Source organism: Erpetoichthys calabaricus, chromosome 16 (assembly GCF_900747795.2).
Source record: "Erpetoichthys calabaricus chromosome 16, fErpCal1.3, whole genome shotgun sequence".
Taxonomy (NCBI): domain Eukaryota; kingdom Metazoa; phylum Chordata; class Cladistia; order Polypteriformes; family Polypteridae; genus Erpetoichthys; species Erpetoichthys calabaricus.
The window spans coordinates 4,512,093-4,530,869 of record NC_041409.2 but is presented as its reverse complement, the minus strand read 5'-3'; the positions used below and the strand labels follow the sequence as shown (position 1 = coordinate 4,530,869).

At 38.1% G+C, this 18,777-nt stretch overlaps 1 protein-coding gene across 1 annotated transcript in view; it reads right to left on the bottom strand.

The window, feature by feature from the left end:
• The window catches only part of cyth2 (cytohesin 2), a 68,162-nt gene that overhangs the window by 37,915 nt on the left and 11,470 nt on the right, over positions 1-18,777 (bottom strand). Inside the window, exons 2-3 of the mRNA XM_028821756.2 lie at positions 3,625-3,775; positions 1,548-1,614 (exon numbers count right to left, since the gene is read on the bottom strand). Coding sequence (XP_028677589.1) covers positions 1,548-1,614; positions 3,625-3,775 — 218 coding nt within the window. The remainder of the gene's footprint in view (positions 1-1,547; positions 1,615-3,624; positions 3,776-18,777) is intronic.

The window sequence follows — 18,777 nt, the reverse complement described above, 5'->3', positions numbered from 1 at the left end:
ACACAATTTTATGAGAAGTAGTAAAGTGCTTTTTCTGTTGAAAATTTTAAAAGGCGCTTTAGCGAAATCTATTGGTCACCAAAAACGAAGATTAGCAAAAATCTACATATGGTAATTGAATTAGAAAGAGATTCACAAGATCAATCTTGAAACTTTAAGAATCGATCTAAAATTGTTTAAATGAAAAACATCTATTAATTAGAGAATATTTTTTACTAAGGCCTAACTGACAACACAGGTTACTATTCTCCATTAATTCAAAGCTGCAGCAAAGATTATCTGACAACATAACTGTCTCTTAAATCACAATAGTGCCATCCAGTTAAGTTATCAAGATATTTTAAAATCTTCTTTTGACAATCAATGATGTAAACAGGTTAAACCTACTTAATACCTACATTTCTGATTGTGAGGCATGTTCACAGGGTTAATACTGTCACGTGTGAAGAGTATAGTGAATTTCCCAGTTGCTTGTGCTCTGGGCCTACTTAAAACTTCAAGAATAAATAAAACTACTTAAGGAGGCAAAGTCTGTTCCTATAGGTCCCCCAAACCCTGAAATGCATACATACACACACACACACACACACAGTAGAATTTTTTCAAGTATTCTATGTTCACAAACAATGTACCGTTTAGTGGATGTGTCAACATAAATGATGCACTGTGAGACTTTTGTAGCCATCCTGATGTTATCATATTAGCTTATGCTGTGGTCTGATTCATGGTATGGCTGGATTAGGACAATTAAAAGCCAGAACTATAATACTTTACAAATTTTAAGAAATCTAATTTTATTATACATATGGATATAATAACATTATAATTCTGCATTGTATTTTAATTACCATAGCATACTAAGAAATACACATTCTGGGAATAATCCATATAATAAAATGCTAATGTGTGTGTGTGTGTGTGTGTGTGCGTGTGTGTGTGTGTGCGTGTGTGTGCGTGTGTGTGTGTGTGTGCGATCCCTCCAACAAATTTGATCAGTCAGTTTGGCTTTTGTTCAATTGGTTAGTTTTGTTGTGGTTGCTCAGTCAAACATGATCAAGATAGATGGCACCAGGCAAAGGAGGTTGACAAACACAAAAATACAGAGAAAAGGCACAGGAACGATCAGATTTACCTTCAAACAATGGAAGTATTTTCAAGAATATGAATGATGTTTTCACAGCGGGTAATGGGTCCCTGTCTACTATTGGTAAAATACAAAAAGCAGACAGATGGCAAGTAATACGCAATAAAATGACAGGAGTCAGAGAAGAAGGAATGTGATTGAGAGAGGAGGCACTGGTCAAGACAGGATGAGACACACGAGGACACAGAGGAAAGGTGTAGTGCGAACACTAAGGGTGAATGTAAGACAAGAGATATCAAATTTTTTTTTTATGTATTACCAGTGTTTGGTAAGCAACATAGCTTGTCTGAAATAAAGTTAAAAATTGAAACATGATATTTAAAAGCCATATGGCATGAAGAAATCTACTGTATTTCAAATATTACACTTTACAGTTTTATGTTAAAAATATAAAGGGTTATACCTTTTTGGGGTCCATGTTGAACTTCTTGCGGCCCATTGCTACATGGCGACTTTTTTGTAAAGTTTTACTAAAAAAAAAAAGAAAATGACTATTAGGTTTTATTATTTTAAAGACTAAAATGTCAAAAAGCCTACTTTTACCAATTTTTACAAACACATCAGCTTTTAAAAGCAAAATGAAATAAACGGTCACCATGGTGTATGGTGCTATGCTGATGACACAGAACTGTATTTATCAATAGTGCCCGACTCTCTTGATTCACTGACACAATGTCTCACTTGTGTTTCTGAATGGATGAGTAGTAATTTTTTTTAAACTAAATAAGGAGAATACAGAGATTTTACTGATTGGCAAAAATGGATATAATGAGGATATTAGAAATAAACTTGATCCATTAGGATTAAAAGTCAAGACAGAGGTAAAGAACTTAGGGGTAACTATTGACTCTGACCTGAATTTTAAATCACATATTAATCAGATTACTAGGACAGTATTTTTTCACTTAAGAAATATAGCAAAAGTTAGACCTCTTGTAACATTGAAAAATGCTAAAAAATTAGTTTACGGTTTTGTTTTCAGTCGGCTAGATTACTGTAATGCACTCCTCTCAGGACCACCCAAAAAACACATCTCATAGCTTCATTTTAGCTTAATCCTGATACTCTGTATATGCATTTAATTATCATTATCATTCATGATGGCTCCAAAATCCATACTAACCCCTACTTTCTCTGCTGTTCTTTTTCCAGTTTTCTGTGGTGGCAATCTGTGCCACCACCACCCGATCAAAGCACCGTGATGTCCCTACATTGATGGATTAAAGGCCAGAAGTCCACATGACCATCATCATCAAGTTCTTCCATGTGATCCCTGAATACCATGAGGACTGATTGAGATCATTTATATTAGGTAGAATGCCTAGAGGGGGCTGGGCAGTCTAGTGGCCGCAGATTTTTTTGTTTTTGTTTTTTCTGTCCTCCCTGGCCATCGGACCTTACTTTTATTCTATGTTAATTAATATTGCCTAATTTTATCTTTTTTCTCTTTCTTCATCCTTTAAAGCATTTTGAGCTACATCATTTGAATGAAAATGTGCTTTATAAATAAATGTATGATTTTACTTAATCAAATTTTATATCGCTTTAGCAGGGGATGCATTACAAAGTGATTAAGCGGGTGCATGCAGCACAGTTTAAAGTTGTATTTTCCCCATCTAAACTATAAAACACACTCTTACCATTCCTTGTCTGCTTTAGAAAATCTGATGGACCCAAGATGAACCACTTTATGAATCATGAACTATTGAAGATGATGCTTTAGGACTAGGATCTCTTAGCTAACAATGATAATGTCAGCTTTTGTGAGCTAGACATTGAGTTTCTTAGAACCACTTCCTCTGGCCTAGCACAGGTTCTTTGGGATTGGCTCAGCTTGACATGCAGTAATTGTCTGGGAGTCTAGCATTCTAGATTCAGTAGCCTAGCCAGACGAGTTGGTTGTAGAGTATCATGGCTTCAAGCCAATCATTAGTAAGAAAACTGGCCTTGGCACAAATGACCCTTTCAGCAGAAACAGACAGACTTCCAAAGGCAGTGCTAATGGAAACTAAGGAGATCCCTGAAGATATTAGTAAGTAGCATCAGTCTAGATGTAGACATCAGGTCTCCAATGAACCCAACTCCACTGCCAGACCTTCAAGGCATTCTGATGTAATAATCATGTTGTCTGCACAGTAAACATGGGTGCTACACTCTCTGTTTGCACCAAAGAAGAGCAACATGCAATGATCCGCTTTTATTGGATGAAGGTGTACCGGGACTAAAATCCGCACTGGTTTATCAGAACATGGTAAAACACTGTCTCCATATTGTGCAGAAAACCATCTGTGGATATCAGCACTTAGTACACCTTCACCCCTTTAAAAGTGAATCACTGCTCCTTCTTTTTGCCAATTGAGAGCAGAGAGGCCATGTGTGGGGGGAAAGCTATACAGCCAACCCAAACAAAAAGTGAGCTTTCTTGTAATGCAGACATCTAAAACATCCTCATTTACTGCTGTAGATGAAGCCTTGCTCACCTGCCCTCTGTGTTGTTTTCCAGGCCTTCAACTTCCATCATAGCCTCTCTCAACTCATCTCGGAGTCTCTGGATCTCCAGAAGCAGGACTCCCTTTCTCCTACGAATTTCCTCCAATTCCAGTCTCTCCTCTGGACTAAGATCACCAGGAACTGAAATGCACAAAAAAAAGACACACTAAACCTATGCTCTATATATTGTTAAAAAAATCTATTCACAACAGAAAAATGCTAAAGAGGTATTATATATATATATATATATATATATATATATATATATGTGCCCGGCCAGGCACATATAATTGTTGAGTGTCTTTTAATACTGTGTAAACATACATATTAACAGATGTGCAATTAAACGTCTGCATTTACGGGGTGATTTCTCAGGCTTACAGCTCGAAGTGATCACTCGAGTGAAGGCAGCTTCACAGAAAAACTGATCCTTAACAAACTGTTATTGGTATATTTTACCTCAATTTTAAAAGGTTTTCTTTTCTTAATAGAAATTTAAAAGCAGAACTTCGCAGCTGCAAAGCGCGCCTGACTTTATTGAAAAGAAACTAAACTTTCAGCGCCGCCGCTATTCTATGACACTTGCCTAACGCCTGACTTTATTGAAAAGAAACTAAACTTGCAGCGCCGCCGCTATTCTATGACACTTGCCTAACGCCTGACTTTATTGAAAAGAAACTAAACTTGCAGCGCCGAGAGCCGCCGCTATTCTATGACACTTTCCTAACGCCTGACGCCGCTATTCAATGACACTTGCCTAACGCCTGACTTTATTGAAAAGAAACTAAACTTGCAGTGCCGCTATTCAATGACGTGCCGCTATTCAATTACACTTGCCTTATGCCTGATGAGCCAAGAATTAGGGCGAAACACGTGTCGCGTACTCTTTGCATTATTTGACAGTAAACTATTTTCAACCATTCTATGATATGCTTCTCACAACTGAAGGCACCGTGGCTGATGTTAGCGGACTTGCTGGCCAACCATAAGCGTTACCTCATAGGTAACCACCCATACAATCAGATTGTGATTCACACTACGAATGCAGTGAATGTAATTACCCCAATCTACATGCTAGAGAAAACCTAAATGAAGAAGAAACAGTGTGTAAGCATACATAATAACACATGTGCAATTAAACTTGTGCATTTACGGGATGATTTCTCAGGCTTAAAAGCTCGCCTTTTATTAAAAAGTTAAAAGAAACTGTTTTTATTCTGAAGGGCACAAACCACGTTGGATTTCAGCCGTTAAACACGCAAAAATGTCGGTACACCAGATAAATATGCACAACATATTATCAGTTGTATTGTATGCTTACAATACATATACAAATGTGTTAATCGTTGACTAATAGTACGGGATGGTGTTTTTCGACTCGCACCTTGATTTAAATGATTCCATATCTTGGTGGGTTTGCGTAGCTTATTGTCAATATCTATACACCTGTTTTTAAGACTTATTGACTGAAACGGGCTTGCACGAAAAAAGTTAGGGCTTTGCTACAGGATACACCCTCCAAAAGTTAAAGAAGTAAAAATAAAGGTACATATTTCTGTTTTATTTAAACCTTTTAAGTTCATATGCATAGCCCCATTTAGCTGTTTTAGTTTTTTTTTCTTTCTTCAGTAATATTTAATCTCCTTAAAGAAAAACAACATATGCATTTTACTTTTTTTGTATCTCTTTAGTAATGTTTTAGTGTAAAAGGATAACCAGTATTTAAACCTTTTATGTTACTTTATAAAGTTATTTTACACAATGTTGAAAAATTAATAAGAAAGCTACATATTTTGGCAGCTGCTGCTTTAATTTTCAATGAAATGAAAAAAGCTCTCCAAGAGAAAACGTCAATGAAGAAGAAACAGTTTGCACTATCTAAAAAGGAGAAACCCTCATTTATAAAGGTTTGCTGCAGATGACTTAACTGAAAATAAATGAATAGCTCCTATGTGTATAATACATATTTATCTATTTGACTTATGCCTTTATTTCAGCAACTTGCAACATCTGAGGTACAATTTGTAACATTACTTTTGTTTTTTGCAGCACAGGCAGGTGAAGTGACTTCCTCAGGGTCACACAGTGGTGTCAGTACCAGGATTTGAACTGACAAGCTCCGGGTTTGCTGAAATATTACTGAAGAAAGAAAAAAAACGAAAACGGGCAAATGGGGCTATGCATACAAATGTCCATCCATCCATTATCCAACCCGCTATATCCTAAATACAGGAGCCAATCCCTGCCAACACAGGGCACAAGGCAGGAAACAAACCCCGGGCAAGGTGCCAGCCCACCGCAGGGCGCACAAACCCACACACACCAGGGACAATTTAGAATCGCCGATGCACCTAACCTGCATGTCTTTGGACTGTGGGAGGAAACCGGAGTACCCGGAGGAAACCCAGACAGACACGGGGAGAACATTCAAACTCCACGCAGGGAAGCAAACCCGGGTCTCCTAACTAGCACCTTTCACTGCGCCACCATACCGCCCGCATACAAACTTAAAAGGTTTAAATAAAACAGAAATATATACCTTTATTTTTACTTCCTTAACTTGTGGAGGGTGTATCCTGTAGCAAAGCCCTAACTTTTTTCATGAAAGCCCCTTTCAGTCAATAAGCCTTAAAAACAGGTGTAAAGCTAAACTTGCAGCACCGCTATTCAATTACACTCGCCTAACGCCTCTCCTAAGGGGACATACTGTGGGATCTGGGCATCAGTCAAAGCAGCAATCACAGGCCCGATTAGAAAGCGGGAAGCTATGATTTGTCGTCTCCCTCCCATGTAACAATCACAGCCCGTGTTACAACGCACTATGTATGTATGTATATGTAGATATATGTATATATGTATATATATATATATATATGTTTACATAACCTCCTTAACACACTACTTCTCCGCTGCGAAGTGCGGGTATTTTGCTAGTATATTATATATATATATATATATATATATAAAAAGTCTCATCCCGCTTTAATTTTCTAAATATATTACTGAAACGTTTTCACTTATCCTTGTATGTTTATACTTATCATCTTGTACTGAAAATGATGTACCTTCTGCCCAAGCACATTAACAAATTTTAAACATGGCACAATTTTTTTCTCCAGTAAATAACCAAATATGATTTACAAACTGCCACTGAATACTTAAGATTTAATTCATTTTTTTTAATATGAAATCAATCTCTTATGTTTTATTTCTGCCACTCCACAGTAGCCACTTAAGCTGCGAGAGATCTTGCCAGCAGAACAGCAATATTTCAAAGTTGTTTGTGTACACTGCAGTAAACCCACAAAATCAATCAAAAGCAATAATGGTATTTGTACATACCCAAGGGTGTCTTCTTTCAAATAAAGAATAATAATGTCTATTTCATTATTAAAATATACGATTTGCACACATATATCCCAAAGTGAGCAGTGCATCAAAACTGAGTTAATCTGCTTTTATCCAAGATCTCACCTACTTCAAGCCACATTCAATTAAAGGTTCATTACTATTGGATAGCTGAGTTTCATGCCATTCTAATGATATTAATGACATTCTAATGACTGGTCATTTATGTTACCTGACACGGCTATGCGTAAAAGATAGGAAATTAATCTACATTGTTAGCAGAAAGCCCGAGTACTAAGCATCATGGATTCAATTACCATACCCAGTCTGTCTGCTGCGCATTCTCCTTATGTTCAGTTTACTGAGCAGTAATCTTTTAATTTCAACTTGGAGTACAGGCAGTGTTTCTTAGCATACCTGCAAGTACTGTTAAGCATTACTTATGCCTCTCGACATTTGATGTGAAGACCACCAATATGATTGAATGTCACTGTATCACACCGCTAAAGTCACTGTATCATGATCACAAGAGTGAGGAAAAAAAAAAAAAAAGGTATTTTATCTATTGACATGTTCGTGGCATAAACAAAACACACACAATTCTTTCCCCATCCACAAAGGGATCGATAGAGCCCTGCAATATTTTGTATCCTTCTTTTTATACAATATTTTTATCCAATTTCTGAACTACAGTTGTAGCACTTGTTTAGTGCTGAAGACAATGGGGTACCCCTTACAAACAAAAAAAAAATGAGCAAAAGCAGTAAAGGGATATGGCACATATTTGAGGAGAATGGAAGTGATTGAGACTGCAGTTCTTGATGGAGTTAAGGCCGTAACTGTTCTAGAACTAACTCTGGGTGGGTTAACAGACAGGTAATAGCCAGCACACAATCTATTACACAAGATAACTGGAAAACAAAAAGCAACAAAGACTGTTCTTACAAGCTGTATGTGAAAAAAAGGCAGCAGAGACCATTATGCAGTGAAAGTTATTAATCAGTTACATTTCCTGAAGGTGCAAATGTAAATAAATTCCACAGCTGTAAATGTTGGACAACTGACAAAGATTTGTAGGAAAACTTGATTTTATAAGTTTTGTTACAAAATCAATTGAGTGTCATTGTAAATGAAAGTATCTTGATTTATGTGCTTACCGATTCAAGCAGAACTACTTATAAGGCTTCTGAAGGTCTAAGGCAGCATCAATATCAATTACACCCTCTACAAATAATATCATCAGTACTACTGTTAATTTTTTCATACTTGGGTTCCTAGAAGGGCTTCTCATTATATTCTGGACACACTCAAGCTAAAATCTCTCTTGGTATACATCAGGAATTGCAGAAACTAGTTATGTTAAATCTCAAAGTATTCCAACAGATTCCACTGAATATACCACTGGTCACTGGTATCACTTTGTGTCTTAATGTCTGCCCAAGTCATTTATTTCACACACAAACAAAAAAAGTGAAAAAGTTCAAATACAGTTAGGTCCATAAATATTTGGACAGAGACACATTACCACAATGAATTTTAAATGAAACAACTCAGATGCAGTTGAAGTGCAGACTTTCAGCTTTAATTCAGTGAGGTGAACAAAATGATTGCATAAAAATGTGAGGCAGCTAAATCATTTAAAAAAAAAAAAACAAAAAACACAATCCCTTCATTTCAGGGCTCAAAAGTAATTGGACAAATTAAATAACATGGAAATAAAATGCTAATTTCTAATACTTGGTTGAAAATCCTTTGCTGGCAATGACAGCCTGAAGTCTTGAACTCATGGACATCACCAGATGCTGGGTTTCCTCCTTTTTAATGCTCTGCCAGGCCTTTACTGCAGCGGCTTTTAGTTGCTGTTTGTTTGTGGGCCTTTCTGTCTGAAGTTTAGTCTTCAACAAGTGAAATGCATGCTCAATTGGGTTAAGATCAGGTGACTGACTTGGCTATTCAAGAATTTTCCACTTCTTTGCTTTAATAAACTCCTGGGTTGCTTTGGCTGTATGTTTTGGGTCATTGTCCATCTGTATCATGAAACGCCACCCAATCAATTTGACTGCATTTAGCTGGATTTGAGCAGACAGTATGTCTCTGAACACCTCAGAATTCATTCGGCTGCTTCTGTCCTGTGTCACATCATCAATAAACACTAGCCATGCACGCCCAAGCCATCACACTGCCTCCACCGTGTTTTACAGAGGACGTGGTATGCTTTGAATAATGAGCTGTTCCACACCTTCTCCATACTTTTTTCTTGCCATCATTCTGGTAGAGGTTGATCTTGGTTTCATCTGTCCAAAGAATATTTTTCCAGAACTGTGCTGGCTTTTTTAGATGTTCTTTAGCAAAGTCTAATCTAGCCTTTCTATTCTTGAGGCTTATGAGTGGCTTGCACCTTGCAGTGCACCCTCTGTATTTACTTTCATGCAGTCTTCTCTTTATGGTAGACTTGGATATCGATACGTCTACCCCCTGGAGAGTGTTGTTCACTTGGTTTGCTGTTGTGAAGAGGTTTCTCTTCACCATGGAAATGATTCTGCGATCATCCACCACTGTTGTCTTCCGTGGATGTCCAAGTCTTTTTGCACTGCTGAGTTCACCAGTGCTTGCTTTCTTTCTCAGGATGTAGCAAACTGTAGATTTTGCCACTCGTAATATTGTAGCAATTTCTCGGATGGGATTTTTCTGTTTTTGCAGCTTAAGGATGGCTTCTTTCACCTGCATGGAGAGCTTCTTTGACCGCATGTTGTCTGTTCACAGCAAAATCTTCCACATGCAAGCACCACACCTCAAATCAACTCCAGGCCTTTTATCTGCTTAATTGATAATGACATAACGACAGACTTGCCTACACCTGCCTATGAAATAGCCTCTGAGTCAATTGTCCAATTACTTTTGAGCCCCTGAAATGAAGGGATTGCGTTAAAAAATGCTTTAGTTGCCTCACATTTTTATGCAATCGTTTTGTTCACCCCACTGAATTAAAGCTGAAAGTCTGCACTTCAACTGCATCTGAGTTGTTTCATTTAAAATTCATTGTGGTAATGCACAGAACCAAAATATAGAAAAAAGTTGTCTCTGTTCAAATATTTATGGACCTAACTGTACCCTGACATGACTAACTTCTTTATGTAGACAAGTGCCTGCAACATGCCATTATTATTATCACTTTCAGCACTGTGAAACATTTTCCAGGTATTCCAGAAAATATATATAATGCAATTTCATTTACTCATCCATTTTACAAAAAGTGTTTATTCCAAAAAAGAGAAATGGGGCAACTTTAGTGTATCCTGAGAGCATTAGGCTCAAGGCAGTAACTAACCATTCAAGAGACACTTGGGTTGACAGAATACACTAAAGTACCTTCACACACATAATTTACAGTCCTAATTACAGTTTGATATGTTTCAAGTCTAGTTACCTCTCCACAATCTTGGTATACATTAATTGATCACATGAAACTATGCTCAGATGAAGTTTTTTTTTCTTTCAATAACTTATAAAAGCACTTTGTTCTTGTATTTTACAATAAGGCTCAGCCTTGAAATTCAGCTTGGGATTGCAGGTATCCCACACAAACTACGTAACAGCTACAAATGATCGTTTTTAGGCACATATTTCCCACACACATTTATTTGTTAAGCCAATCTTTCTAAGTTGTTGCAGGACTCTAACATCCATCCATTTTCCAACCCGCTGAATCCGAACACAGGGTCACGGGGGTCTGCTGGAGCCAATCCCAGCCAACACAGGGCGCAAGGCAGGGAACCCATTCCGGGCAGGGTGCCAACCCACCGCAGGACAGGACTCTAACATCTTTTTAAAATTCCTATGTTATGATTTGCCCAATTTATCAATTATGAATTAATACATTTTTTCATTGTGTGCGTTTTGCTTAATATATATGATGTTAGCTACATGGTGCAGTTGCTCTTGACTAGAGTGTGGAGCTGAGGAATTAATCTGTTCAGTGGAGCTGTGCAACTGTGCGGCAAGAGCCAATGATAGAAAGCAATGCCCGTTGTTTAAACTGCACTTTAGAAGAAACTTAATTAAATGTTTTTAAATTGAAGGCTACAAATAGGTTGAAGTACTGTATATTCTTCTGCTAAAATCTAAAGAAAAAATCCAGAAATTGCCAGTTTATTAGAGGTTTGACAAAAGATTTTACAAACTGGCAAAATCTAAGCCTGCTGTGTTTGTATTTTTAATTAATTATATTAAATAAATTTAAAAGTGGCCGTTGCTGCAGTGGGGCAAGGCGTAGAAACTAATTTCTCATGCATGTACTCTAGTCTTTGTATACGGCAGCATCCCTTACCAAAAATCTGTTCCCAGAGCCATGCTCAAGGATAACTTTCAAAAAAAATTGGCAGTAGATATACCCACTGCTAAGGCAGCCACCCAACTCTAAATAGAAAGACATTCCAACAGAAAGGCACATACGATAGGGAAAGGCATCCAAAAATGTAACACAATGCACTTTTGTTTTCTCTTATGGTATTTCAACCATTCATAGCAATCTCAAAAACAAATGTGTTATGTCCACCGGCAAAAATAGTCCTAGTCATTCTCAAACCCGCTTAGTCCAATTCAGAGGAGCAGGGAACAAGAGCCTACTCTGGCAGCACTAGGCACAAAGTAGGAAAAGGACGTGGACAGGGTACCAGTTTATCACAGGGTGCACACATGCATATACTCACACCTGCATTGGGACCATTTAACCAAACCTGCACAGCTTGGAGAATGTAGGATGATAACTGGAGTACCCAGAAAAACAGCACAGAGGCACTAGGAGAACCTGCAGACTCCATGCAGAATATTAGGTACTGGAAATTAACCTAGCATGCTGGATCTGTAATGTGGCAATGCAAATCACTGTGCACCACAGTGCCCCCTAGGCTGTGAATATGTTAACTCTATACTAATATCTTAAATTAACTACATTCACATTTACTACCGTATTACTGCTCAACTGTCTTGAAGCTGCACAAAAATCATACTCGGACAGGAAAAACAATACAGTATTGAAGAAAAAAAATTCAAAAAAATATATACAGCCCCCTCCAAAAGTATTGAAACAGTAAGGCCAATTAATTTGTTTTTGCTGTGCACTGAAGACATTTGTGTGTGAGATCAAAAGATTAATATGAGAAGAGAGATCAGAGTTTCAGCTTTTATTTCCTGGTATTTACATCTAGATATGTTAAACAACATAAAAACAGCACATTTTGTATTAAACCATCCAGTTTTTTTTTTTCAAGTAACCAAAAGTATTGGAACATCATGAGCTGACAGGTGTTTCTTGTTGCCCAGGTATGTTATACATGATTGATTGTTCATTCACAAAGTATCCCGGAAAATCAACTCTCAGTTGGCTTTCACCTGTTAAGACTGCATTTGTACTTAAAACGTCATGTTGGTCTACCGTTCTTATGTCTAAGGCAAAAAAGCATGTCATTCTGAAACTGAGTAAAGGAGGAAAGTCCATCAGAGGTATTTCAAAAACATTGGGCATAGCCAGTACCATAATTTGGAATGTCCTGAAAAAAAAGGAAACCACTGGTGCACTGAGCAAGAGGCGTCAAACCGGTTATCCAAAGAAAACAATAAGAACTGATGACAGACAACTGGTGAGAACAGTAAAGCAAAACCCTAAAACAACAGTCACAAACATTATGAACAAGCTCTAAAAAGCAGGAGTGGAAATATCACAGTACACTGTTTGAAGAAGACTTGGAGAACAACAATATAAAAGGTCATACTGCAAGACGCAAACCACTTAGCAGTAAAAATCGAAAAACCAGATTGGAATTTGCAAAAATGTACAGTTTTGGAACAAAGTTTTAAGGACTGATGAAACAGAGATTAACCTCTTACAAAGTGATGGAATTCAAAAGTATGAGAAAGGATCTGTTCGTGATTCTAAACATTCAAGATCATCTGTGAAGCATGGTTGCGTCATGGCTTAGGCTTGCATGGCATCTTCTGAAACAGACATGGTCATTTTTATTGATGACTAGCCATGTGCGCCCAACTACGTCACGCGTGTTAAAGTTGTCTGTGAAGGGCTCCCTGTTTAAATGCGGCTGCCAGTCGTGAACTGGGCCCTTCGTTGCACAGCATTATGATTTTTTATAAGGGAAACAAAATTACAAAAAAAAAAACCCTTGGACATTGATTCGATAGGAACGGCCTACTCGGAATCACTGTCCGAATAGTAATTATGTGGTGGTGTAGGAGCATTTCTGCTTCTCTCCGTTCACAGTCCGTCTCGTTTTCACGACACTGTCGTTTCCTCTCATGATCTCTTCTTAACCTTTCTCCAATCTCGCAGGTTGCTTTATGGCAATCCAAAGAGTAAGGCAATATACACGGAGCAATGGTTATAAAAGGGGGACACATAGGTATCCAGGCTCTTTAAAGCATAAATAGGGATCACTTCACTGAGATGTGATCAAGCCACGGTACAACTGTGAGACGCACAGGACTCGTCGGCTACAACGTAACAATAATAATTTCCGGAACGTGCTGTTACGTTGTCATTCATTTTACCCACTGTCTTTCTTTCATTCATATGTTACGTAGGCACGTACCTTTTATCTTTGGCAATCTCATTCTCTAACCAGGCCTCAGGAGCTAACCAGCGTAACACTGTCCACCACCCCTTTTGTTATTCCGGCACATTGTTGACATCCGTGAGTAACAACAACGTACTAAACTGGAAGGTGGTCTACGCATGCGTGGAATTCGCGGACAAACAAAGATCAAGATCCAAATGAAGATTATATATAAAGATTAGTTAATTTAAAGCACAACAATTTGTTTAGTTTGAATGTCTGTGTTTTGAGGTGTGACTGGAGTACTACAGTCTTCAGTAGTATAAGCCTGGAGGAGATTCTTAATGCAATGCCTATGTTTTAGCTGTCTCTCTACTGCCATCTAGTGCTGCTTCTTCTAATTCATTCGCGGACAAAGATCAAGATCCAAATGAAGATTATATATAGAGATGTAACTCATGATGGTAGTAGCAGAATGCACTCAGTCTACAGAAACATACTGTCTGTCCATCTATGGAGAAATGCATCCAAATTGATTTGGAGTAACTTTATTATGCAGAAATAATCCAAACAACACTGCCACTTCAACAAAGGACTTCATTCGGGGAAGAAAATGGAAGGTTTTGGACTAGTCAAGTCGATCACTACTGCTTAACCCAATTGAACATGCATTTCACATCCTGAACAGAAGGCTAAAGGAAGAAACCCTGTAGTAAAAGCCTGGAAAGGCATAACCAATGAAGAAACAAGAAATCTGGTGGAGTCTATGTGTCGTAGGCTTGACGCAGTTATTGTATTTTTGACTTTAATTTAGTCGAAAACATTCCGTTGCAATACTTTTTTTTGCGTAGTTTAAAAAACGGGTGATGTGATGTAAAATGTGCTATGTTCTATGTTTAAAATACGTATCTAGATGTACAGTGGTGTGAAAAACTATTTGCCCCCTTCCTGATTTCTTATTCTTTTGCATGTTTGATGATCAGAAACATTTTGTGTGACAAACACATTTAACCATTAGTCAAATATAACACAAGTAAACACAAAATGCAGTTTTTAAATGATGGTGTTTATTATTTAGGGAGAAAAAAAATCCAAACCTACATGGCCCTGTGTGAAAAAGTAATTGCCCCCTTGTTAAAAAATAACCTAACTGTGGTGTATCACACCTGAGTTCAATTTCCGTAGCCACCCCCAGGCCTGATTACTGCCACACCTGTTTCAATCAAGAAATCACTTAAATAGGAGCTGCCTGACACAGAGAAGTAGACCAAAAGCACCTCAAAAGCTAGACATCATGCCAAGATCCAAAGAAATTCAGGAACAAATGAGAACAGAAGTAATTGAGATCTATCAGTCTGGTAAAGGTTATAAAGCCATTTCTAAAGCTTTGGGACTCCAGCGAACCACAGTGAGAGCCATTATCCACAAATGGCAAAAACATGGAACAGTGGTGAACCTTCCCAGGAGTGGCCGGCCGACCAAAATTACCCCAAGAGCGCAGAGACGACTCATCCGAGAGGTCACAAAAGACCCCAGGACAACGTCTAAAGAACTGCAGGCCTCACTTGCCTCAATTAAGGTCAGTGTTCACGACTCCACCATAAGAAAGAGACTGGGCAAAAACGGCCTGCATGGCAGATTTCCAAGACGCAAACCACTGTTAAGCAAAAAGAACATTAGGGCTCGTCTCAATTTTGCTAAGAAACATCTCAATGATTGCCAAGACTTTTGGGAAAATACCTTGTGGACTGATGAGTCAAAAGTTGAACTTTTTGGAAGGCAAATGTCCCGTTACATCTGGCGTAAAAGGAACACAGCATTTCAGAAAAAGAACATCATACCAACAGTAAAATATGGTGGTGGTAGTGTGATGGTCTGGGGTTGTTTTGCTGCTTCAGGACCTGGAAGGCTTGCTGTGATAGATGGAACCATGAATTCTACTGTCTACCAAAAAATCCTGAAGGAGAATGTCCGGCCATCTGTTCGTCAACTCAAGCTGAAGCGATCTTGGGTGCTGCAACAGAACAATGACCCAAAACACACCAGCAAATCCACCTCTGAATGGCTGAAGAAAAACAAAATGAAGACTTTGGAGTGGCCTAGTCAAAGTCCTGACCTGAATCCAATTGAGATGCTATGGCATGACCTTAAAAAGGCGGTTCATGCTAGAAAACCCTCAAATAAAGCTGCATTACAACAATTTTGCAAAGATGAGTGGGCCAAAATTCCTCCAGAGCGCTGTAAAAGACTCATTGCAAGTTATCGCAAACGCTTGATTGCAGTTATTGCTGCTAAGGGTGGCCCAACCAGTTATTAGGTTCAGGGGGCAATTGCTTTTTCACACAGGGCCATGTAGGTTTGGATTTTTTTTTCTCCCTAAATAATAAAAACCACCATTTACAAACTGCATTTTGTGTTTACTTGTGTTATATTTGACTAATGGTTAAATGTGTTTGATGATCAGAAACATTTTGTGTGACAAACATGCAAAAGAATAAGAAATCAGGAAGGGGGCAAATAGTTTTTCACACCACTGTAAATATCAGGCAATACATTTCCCCTATGGGATTAATTCAGTGATCCAAAAAAAAAAAAAAAAAAAAAAGCTAAAACTCTTGTTCTCTTGTATTCATTGTTTGATCTCACACACACAAATGTCTACAGTGCACAGCAAAAAACAAACTAATTGATCTTGCTGTTCCAATACTTTGGAGGAGACTGTTTTGCTTAGCATATTTTAGTTTACATTCTGAAGATTATTTTGTTTTACTCTACAGATGGAATTTTTCCAAGGTAAGTCTTGATTTTTGGCTAAATATGTGAGGAAATCTCTACATGCAAAATGAAACAAGTATTTAAAGTTAAAATAGCAGAAGTAAATTATCTGAAAAACTGGATAATAACTACTCAAAATTTTACAAAAAACTACTGTAAACACTAGAAAGAATAAGTTATGACATTTGAAAAGTGCCTAAATTATAAATATTAAAGTGCTTTCTAAACTGTGAGTTCTTGACACCTACTCTGTGAGAGAATAACTTGGAGGTAACAGCATTTTGGTTTGCAGTGCACAATGAAATATTTCATTTGTTTTAGAAATGTCATGAAGAAACTGCTAAAATGGTCAAGTAAACAAGAATGTTCCACGTGGATGGTTCAAGAAACTGGGAGGTGTAATGTTCTTTCATGCACCTAGTAAGATTTGCTACTGGGCACTTCTAAAGTTTTCTTAACAGAATAAGAGCTGAATTCAAGACGTATTGAAGAATCCTCTTTAATAAAATCCCTGTCAGCGTCCACGTGTCCGTGTGTGTGTCTTCTGGTGAAGTGCGCATGCGCGGGGCACGGTGCGATGCTTCAAAGGCCGCCTGACACGTCACACAAGACAGAGAGGGCGGGACTTATAAAAAATCGCGCGGCCGATCCAATCGGATTTCGGTAAATGAGGTAAGACCTAAAACATAACGCACGAAAAATTCAATCGGCTACTGAGACCAGCTTCCCCAAAGAGGTGGTATTAGTGTTTGTTGTTGTGTAAGTGTTCACTCTGAGGATATCAGATTTGCGATTAACAAACTTGGCCCGGTAAAGTGTTTTCCTAAATATCCGAATTTTCATGATATTACAATAGGATGACTTTTAAAAGTAGATTTATTTTCGCGCACATAAAATCCGCTGCTGGGGAGACGCCATACATACAATAATCAGCTGCACGCCAGCACAGATTAAAATACTTGCTGGAGAGACGTATTACTGTGAGAGAAAATTAAAGGCACACAATACAGTGATGCATATTACAGCTACATACAAGCCAGTATTACTGTAACAGAAAATAGACGGTCCTTTGCCATTTAATAGAGACTGTTCTTACTAATGTTTATGCACTACTGTTCTAGCGCCTGTTATTGTAACGGGCTAAATGACTAGTAACGATATAATGGAAAAAGACTTATTTTAGGCTGGTTGTGCTCTGTGCTAAAGCACCTCATGTCTTTTAACCAAACAGAGTAGGATATGCAAGCATTAATACAGTACTGTTATGCATATTCAGTTGTTTATAAAACTGACCTCTGCCCTTACTTTTTTGATCATTCTGTAACAGACAACTGTGATGAATGCTCCCTTTTCGGCATTTGCTGAACAGATAAAGACGCATTGAAGAGATTTCTTCCTGCATGATTACTGGCTCAAAGGGGTTTTATCAAACCTGTCCTAGTAGAGGATAAGTTTCTTTCTTTAATTAATGCTTGATTTCTTCTACAACCACTCCCCCAAAGTCTGAAATCCACCCCTTGTTTTTAAATTTAATAGGGATTCCCCCCAATTTTAAAAACGGCTCTGTGGAATCCTGTGTCCATATGTGATAGAAAAAACCTTAAAACTTACCAAATATGTCAATTTTTTCAAGCCAACAATGTGATTAGGTATTGATCTCCACCTTGACATTAGACATGTATAAACGAAAGGTGTGTGTGTGTGTGTGTGTGTATGGAGCAGTCTGCTCTGCTTACGCTCAACCACAGCCACTAGATAGCATATGCATGTACCCAATACGAAAGACTTGTGTACAGCAAACGCTGCCATGCAACAACAACATCATGCTAATGACATGGATCAAAAACAACGTTGAAAGGAAGTAAATGCTGAAGCTCAACAACGTGCAAGTGAAACACCTCAGCAATGAAGGTCAAGGCTTGAAGCCTTCAATAAAAACATGGTTTATCTAGAGGTATTTTCTCAAGACAAAGATTAATAGGACTCATATGCCAGCAATACAGCCATGATATGGAATCCCCAGTATCTTCTTATGAAAGCCAGTAGGGAAGCAAACACAAGGTGGGTCCACGGCTTCTGTGCTGGGTAATTCTTAACAGTTTAGCCGACATCTCTCCAAGTTCACAAACATAGTAAAACTGCTAGGGAGTCCTCAGGTTGTTACTGTCCCGAAGACCACACAGCTAGTTGTACATATATTGCAAAACAGTATACAGTAATCCCTCACCACTTCGCGGTTCACTTTTCGCGGATTCACGACTTCGCGGATTTTATATGTAAGCATATCTAAATATATAACGCAGATTTTTCGCTTCTTCGCGGGTTTCTGCGGACAATTAGTCTTTTTACTTCTGATAGTTGCTTCCTCAGTTGGTTTGCCCAGTTGATTTCATACAAGAGATGCTATTGGCGGATGGCTGAGAAGCTACCCAATCAGAGCACGCAGTTAAGTTC